Source organism: Hippopotamus amphibius, chromosome 5 (genome assembly GCF_030028045.1).
Source record: "Hippopotamus amphibius kiboko isolate mHipAmp2 chromosome 5, mHipAmp2.hap2, whole genome shotgun sequence".
NCBI classification, from domain to species: Eukaryota; Metazoa; Chordata; class Mammalia; order Artiodactyla; family Hippopotamidae; genus Hippopotamus; species Hippopotamus amphibius.
The window spans coordinates 172,278,117-172,285,521 of NC_080190.1; the positions used below are offsets into that span (position 1 = coordinate 172,278,117).

The window sequence follows — 7,405 nt, forward strand, 5'->3', positions numbered from 1 at the left end:
CTGGGGCAGTCCCTCCGGAGGCCGAGCACCTGGCCGCCCACGTGTGGACTACATTCCCCAGCCTCCCTTGCAGCCAAGAGCAGCCATGTGACCTCATTCTCACCCTGGCGTTTGAGACAGGAAGTGCACCGTTTCCCCTCACATTCTTAAAGGAAACTGCTGGCCAATGAGTGACCCCCATCCCTCTCTTCCTGGGTGTGATGGGGGCATCAGTGAATGAGACCACGCCCTCGAGGGGCGGAGCCGCAGCTGGGAGAGCCTGGGCCCTGGAAGGGACTGCAGAGCAGGACTGCCTCGGCCTGGACGGCTGGACGGCTGCAGGAGGGAGACCAGGGCTCCACCTTATCGAAGCTGCTGTATTGGGGGCTCTGTCACCACAGCTTAAATGTCACCCTACTACACGGGGGTTGAGCGGCCGCTAACAGGCCTGTCCTGTCCACAGTGCTCAGTGACCATCTGTAGAATGAGAAGGTCAGTAATGGGCTTTTTCTCCTGTATTGTCCCCACCATATGGACAGCGAGCTGCCACCCAGGGCTCAGTGGGCTGAGCTGAGCTGTATAATGCCTGCCCCGAAAGCTGGAGTCTGGTGGCTGGAGCACAGGACCATGGAAAGCATGACAGGCCTGTGAGACATGGGCACCATTTGCCCACGGTGCCTTTGAGGCCCGAGGGCTGGCTGTGCTCCTGCCCACCAGCGCCAGGAGGGCCGGGCCCTCAGCCTCCCGGGCCTCCTCCGCGTCCCAGCCCGGGGCCTGCCCGGCCAGGGGCTCCGGAAATGCTGGGAGGCGAGCAGGGTGCCAGCCCTGTGTGGGGGCTGATGGGGCTCTGGGTCGCTGCTTCTCAGCGTCCCCAACGGCCTCCCTGGGGGAGTCCTCGGGTGCTCGGGCCGGGAAGCATCCCGGCCAGGCCTGCACAGGAGGGTGAACGGGGGGGAACGTGCGGTCCTCTCTTGCCAGCTTGAGGAATACAGGGGGGCTTCCCTTTATTCCCTGTGCTGCCTCTGTCGTTTTGTTAGTGAATCTAAAACACACTCACAAGGGCTTTCAGAGGTGCGCTGGAGACGGTCCGGTCCTGCGGCTTGTGGGGCTCTGAGGTTCGGAGCAAGCAGGGAGGGATTCCTGGGGCCCGATTAACCCGGGCAGGTTGCTGGGGTGGGGACGGAGCTCTCTGAGTGCCAGGGTGGGGTCCTGATGGCTCCTGAGCAGGGCCAGGTGAGCTGCGGGGGTGCAGGGGGTGCCGGGCGAGGGGTCCCATGCCTGCTGACCCTGCGCCCGCCCAGTCCCAGCCCACTTCCAGGTGGGGCCCCTTTAAATGCAAGGTTCTCTGCTGCCCAGAAGGCCCCTCCCCCAGTCTCCTGGGCAGCCAGGTAAACAAGCCTGACCCCTGGCTGCTGCCATGGCTTCCTGCTGTCCTGGGGACCCCAGCCGGGCAGGTCTGTCCCCTCGCCCTGTAGCCACTCCAGGTGAGACACATGGAGGGAGGGATGGAGGAGAAGGGGGTGCCGGTGGCAGCCGGGGCTCTCAGATGTGGCGGTGACCCCACCCCCTCCCCCTGCGGGGCAGGCTCCTCCAAGGCCTCCGAGCAGAGCAGGGCAGGGTGTGGACGGCCACCTCACCCCCGACAGTTCTTCCTCCTGGTGTCCTGCAGCCCTTCCAGGAGGCCCGCAGCCCTTGGACCCTGAGCCTGGAGGTGGGCCAGGGTCCTCATCACTGCTCAGGGTGCCTTCCAGTTCATTCTCTGCCCCCCCCCAGCCCGTGCCTAAAACCCAGTGCTAGTCCCGGGTTCTCAGACATCCACACCCACTGTCCGTGCAGGGGCGGGCAATCACCCACCCCTGCCTGGGGTCACTCTCCCACACCCCTTGAATTTTGGACTCTGGCCACTGACCCTCTCTCTATTTCTGCTGTCATCACATTGGTGATCGCTTCCTTCTCCTGGCCCTTCAGTCCCCCCACCCCGTCACCCACGCCCTGGTCATGTCCTTGGCCTTGTCAGCATCTAGACTGCAGCCTGGTCCTGACCCCAGTCTCGAGACCAGGACCCCAGCACTCTGTGGGCAGAACCGCAGTTCACTGTTTCCAGCCTGTTTCCCGCCTCCTCCCGCCTGTCCTGCTCCCCCCTGCCCTGCGCATCCAGCTCTGCTGTGATCATCACACCCTCACACACACCCTCCTTCCCTGGCCCTCTCTCGTTTCATTGTACCAGCCTGGCACCCCACCAGCTCTCCGCCTACTTCTCACCAGCACCCATACAGCTGAGCGGAGCTGGGGATAAACTCAACCAGCTAACGCTCTCTTTAAAGTCCTGACTTCGAGCTGCGGGGGGCGGGGGGGGGGCGGTTTCCTCCATGAGGAGCTGCGGGCCCCACTGCATCCCTCCTCCCGTCCAGTCCAGTCCCTCTTCTCTCCTAGCAACACCCTTGCACCTCCCCGCCCCAGCTCCCATCCCTCTACTCCCGCCTCACACTCAGGGGCTGGTCTTGATCTCTCCTTCACCAGGAAAGAGGATTCCCGCAGGTTCCTGGGCACGCGGGTCCGCCCACCTGCACCTGTGCCCTCCGGCTCTGTGCTCCACCCCCGTCTGCTCCCTGCACGACCCCTGTCCCAGCCGAGGCTCGCTTTCTGTTTGTCCCAGCCTTGCCTCCTGCCCACGGCCGGGACCCCAGCACCTCCGCACCCTCCTCTCCTGCATCCTGACGCTTTCTCTCTTTACACATCTTTCCCGTTGACATAAAAGCATGCTGTCACATATCCTGTCTCCCGACCCCACTTCCCTTTCAGCCACCACCCTATTTCTCTGCTCCCCATTTTTAGCAAAACTCCTGGAAAAGGTTATCTATGCTTGCTGTCTCCCAGTCTTTCCCTCCCTTTGCTCTGGAAGCCACTGGGCCCCGCCCCTCATTGCCAGCACTTGGCAACAGCAGCTCTGGGCGGGGGCGGGGATGCCCTCCACGCTGCTGACCCTGAGGTCAGTTCTCAGGTCCGGCTGGACAGGACCCCCCGGTGGCTCATGGCTCGGGACCTGCCCTCCTTGCCTGGCTCCCAGAGCCCCTCACGCTCCCGGCTCTCCTTCCTCCCCCTGCCCTGGTGAGGCTGGGGGCCCCGGCTGGCTTCCTGGGCCTCTTCTCTTTCTATTCTCACCATCTCATCCAGTTCTGTGGCTTTTTTTTTTTGGGGGGGGGGGCACACCTTAGTTCCCCGACCTGGGACTGAGCCCTGGCCCTTGGCAATGAGAGCGTGGAGTCCTAACCACTGGATCACCAGGGAGTTCCCTGTGGCTTTAAATACCATCTCCCAGGGGTCTGTCTGTCTCCAGCCTGGAGACTCACCACCACCCCCAGCCCCCGCCCCAACTCCAGACTCCAGCTAGCTGTGCTCTGTGTGTCCTCCTCGACCTGTCTGAAGGCATCACCTGTCCAAAATTAGACTCTTGACCCCCCAACCCCAAGCTGCTCCTCTCTCAGTAAATGGAGCTTCCTTTCCTCCAACTGCTCAGGCAGAAACCTTCGTGTCTTCCCTCTTCTCCATCCCCCCTCGCCCACCAGCCCCTCCCCCAGCAGATCCTGTGGGTTCCACCTTCAAGTCACAATCAGAATCTGAGTACTTCTCTCTGGCACCCTGGCAAGCCCCTAGCCCCTCTCCCCTGGATCACTGCCCTGGCTACCTCCTGGTCTCTGTGCTGCTGCCCTCACCCCCTCACCTGTCTGCACCACAGCCACCAGACTCACCTGGCTAAATGCAAGTCAGAGGGTGTCATTCCTCTCTCGAGCCCCGGGGCCCTCTCCTCTCCTCTCCTTGGGGCCCATCCCCAGTTCCCCTCTTCTCCACAGCTTTCCTCACCCCCACCCCACAGCAATACCCCACAGCCCCTCCCAATGGCCTGCCCATCCGGGCTGCTGGTACTGAGTGTGAGGCCAGGCCAGTGTTTGGACACCAGTGCAGCGCTGTGCCTCCAGCTGCTCACCCTGGAGGCCTTCAGGGAGGAGGTGTCCCGGTGGACAGGACAGGCTACTGGGATGGGGCACTGCCATTCTGCCCCTCAGAATCTGAGGCTCCTGCAAGGCTGCCTTGGATCTGTCCACGGTGCTGAGTGCAACGGGCCCCAGGCCAGCCCCTCTGGCCTCATGCCCTGCTCAGAGCTGGCCCACTGCCTCTCCCACCCGTGTCTGCGGCTCTGGGAGCAGCTGCTTTGGCGTCGCCTGCGGGACTGAGCTGGGATATCACTTTCCAGTGATGAAGAGGCTCGTCATGGCCTTCTCATCTGTGAGGGTGGCAGAACAGGCTTGATTGTTTCCATTTTTCAGAAGGGGAAACTGAGGCTCAGGGAAGTTAAAAGACTCGTCCAGGATCTCCCAGGCGGAAGGCAGGACCGCTGACCCCGGTCTGCTGGCTCCTGGCCCTGGCGCGGGAGAAGCTGAGTGTGTGCAGTTCACAGCTGGGGTGGGGCCGGGCAGCCAGCAGGTGCCCCAGGGTACTTGTGTGAAGGGAGAGGAATCGTTGTCCAGCGGCCTCTGAGCCCCGAGGGTGTGAGCTGGGGGCGGAGCGTGAGCACGCGGCCGGGGGTGCGGGTCAGTTCAGTGTGTGGCTTCTCTGGGTCTGTATCCTCACCAGTAAAATGGCCCGAGTGCTGTCACCCCGTCGCAGGGGTGCTGGGAGGAGGACCTGAAGGTTCATGGTCAGAGGTTCACCCATCACCTCCTCCCAGGACCCCCGGTCCTGCCTGTCCCCAGGGAGCTGCCCAGTCTGTCCTGTGTCCCCTGAGGCTTATCTATACCCAGGGAGGGCCCACGGCTGCGTCGCTCAGTTCAGTACCCCTGGAGCTAAGGACTTTGCTGAAGGAAGGAAGGTAGGGACCGAGGAAGGGCAGGAAGGGTCTCTCCTGAATGTGGGGCCCAGAGCTGGCTCAGGGGTCCAGACAAGGTGTGGGCGTGGAGCAGCAGCTCGGGCTGCTCCTTGGGGCCACGGATGAGCTTCCAGGGTGCAGGGACCCCAGACCAGGGGCACAGTGCTGTGTCTGTACACACGTGATTCTTTGAGAGCGGGCCCCTGGATTTCACCAGAGCCCCGCCTCCTGGGAATCCATGTGTGAGTCGAGAGATCAGCGATGTCCCCATTTCTCCTGGGATGTGCTCCCGGGGTGGGGGTAAGCAGGGAGGCTGTCCAACAGGCACAGAAGCAGCCCAGCTTCCAACCTGACCCCTCTCCCGGGTGAAGCTGCTCTGCCCCAGGGTCCCAGTGTTGCTGCGCCCAGGCAGGGCTCCTCCACACCTCCATCTACAGGGCCCGGCATCAGCCCCTCAATGTCCACCCTGCTGAGTGCTTGACCTGTCCTGTCCCCCCACCCTTACCTGGATCTGCCCCGACCTCCAGACTGGCCCCCACGGCCCATCCTCTGCACCTGCCCAGCATCAACTTTCCCCCAAGAGCCATCAGGTCACCCCTGCCCCGGCCCACTGTCTGGGGATCAGCCCAGGTCCACGGCAGGCCCTGCGTGGTCCCGGCCAAACGAGCCAGACTCCTCCCCTTCTGGAACTTTCTGTCCGAACAGTATTGGCTTCTGTACTAAAACACACCCTCCGGGGCCTTTCGGCCCCTCCCAGCCCCTTGGCGCTGTCCCTGGGGATGCGCCCCCCGCCCCCCCCAGCCTCCGCGTAGCCTCCCTTCCCCGTCCCGGCTCAGCCGGGTGGCGGGCCTCCCGCCTCTCTCCGCGCCAGCCCGCCGGCTGCGGGGGGCCGCGTACGCCCGGCTGCCCCGTGACCCCTCCCCGCAGGTGCCGCCGCGCCCCCGGGGCCCGCGTTCCCGGACATCTACGGCGGGGACGCGCAGCTCTGGGAGGCGCACTTCCGCGGCATCGGGCGCGCCTACCGCGCGCTGGGCAAGGAGGACGACTTCGCCATCCGCGTGCTCACCGAGGACTTCACGCTGCCCTTCCCGTTCGCCTGGCCGCCGGGCCCCGAGCCGGCCCGCGGGCCTCTCTTCTACGACCCGCGCGACCGCACGGGCTTCGACTTCCTGCTGCGGGGCCCGGGCGCGCCGCCCCCCGCGCTGCTGCGGCCCCTGCACCACACGGCGCAGGCGGCCGTGCGCAAGCGGCGCCTGGAGCAGCTGGCGCTCAGCTACGCGCACGCGGGCGCCGGCCCCGCGCCCGGCCTCGTGCTGCTCGCGCCCGCGCCCGCCGCCCGCCGCGCCGGCCCGGGGCCCGCGGGGCCCGACGCCACCTCCCCGGGCGCGGGCGCCCCCAGGCTGGGCTAGCCCGGCCCCCGGAAAATGAATAAAGAGGCCCTCTGCTTCTCCCGCCCGAGGCTCTTTGCGGGACCACCCGGACGGGTCCCCCGGGGCTGCGCGGGGTGGGGGGACCGGCCTGGCCAGCGGGGGTGCGGGATGTCCAGTTTGTTCCAAGTGGGTGGTGAGTGAAGGGGGGGAGTCGGGAAGGCAGCGGGGGCGGGCTGGCCAGGCTGCGGGAGGGAGGGCACCCCGGGTAGCCGACGTGGTGGCCCTCTGGGGCCTGGCCACAGCCCCCTGGGTGGCCATTAGCGCCCCCATCCCGCGGGGCATCCTCCGCGGAGCAGCGGGGGGTTGGTTCCTGCGTGTCTCACTCCGAGTTCAGAGGCTCGTGGTTTTCCATGACAGAGGGGCATCAGGGTGGGAGTGGGGGTGGGTGGAGAGGCAGAGGGAAGGACACCGGGGAGCAGAGCAGAGGGTGGCTGGGGAGGAGGATGTGACGGGGAAAGGGATGCCAGGGCGGAAACACCACGTGGCACTGTTCCCAGACCGCTGCTTTCCTGCTGGCTGTCCACACGGAGAAGGGCATGCCTCCTGCCACCCCACTCCCCTTGTGGGGCTGAGAGAATTGGCTGCGCCGGATTGGCCATCGGTGACCTGGCTTCCATCCTGGGTGCATCTCCCTCTGTAGGTGACAAGCCGTGGCAGAGGCCTGTCTACTGTGGGAGGCTGTCCGCTGCAGGCAGGACCCCAGTGGGGCTCCTCTGACCTGTGGGCCAAAGGCTCAGGTTTCCTCATGTTGGGGGTTAGGAATCCAGGTGTGCAGGGGAGGCGGGCGGGCTGGGAGGGCGCATTCTCACTTGAGTGCAGATGGAATCAGAGCTTTCTTCCCTTTCTTCTAATCCAGGAGTTATTTATAGCTTCCTGGTGGTGGGCAGAAATGGTTCCTCCAAAGTCTTGCTTGGTTTGCAGGAGAACCAGTGACAAGAAGTGCTCAGATCTGAAGGAACGGGGCTCAGGCTCTGGAAGAGGGGTCCCCAGCTTCCCCCTCCTCTGCCGACGGCCCCATAAGACCCCTAGCCTGCTCCAGATTCCTTTCCACTTATGTGCTTGTCTCCAATTTTATAGAGATGCACAGTGGTTACACTGTAATCCTTATCCGTGTGAATCCTGATGGGGTAAC

At 64.7% G+C, this 7,405-nt stretch overlaps 1 protein-coding gene across 1 annotated transcript; it reads left to right on the forward strand.

The window, feature by feature from the left end:
* Window positions 1-1,396: 1,396 nt before the first annotated feature.
* Window positions 1,397-6,271, forward strand: C5H8orf90 (chromosome 5 C8orf90 homolog). The gene is given in 3 exon segments (XM_057737013.1): window positions 1,397-1,469; window positions 5,765-6,123; window positions 6,125-6,271. Coding segments are annotated over 3 exon segments (579 nt in total).
* The last annotated feature ends 1,134 nt before the right edge of the window (window positions 6,272-7,405 follow it).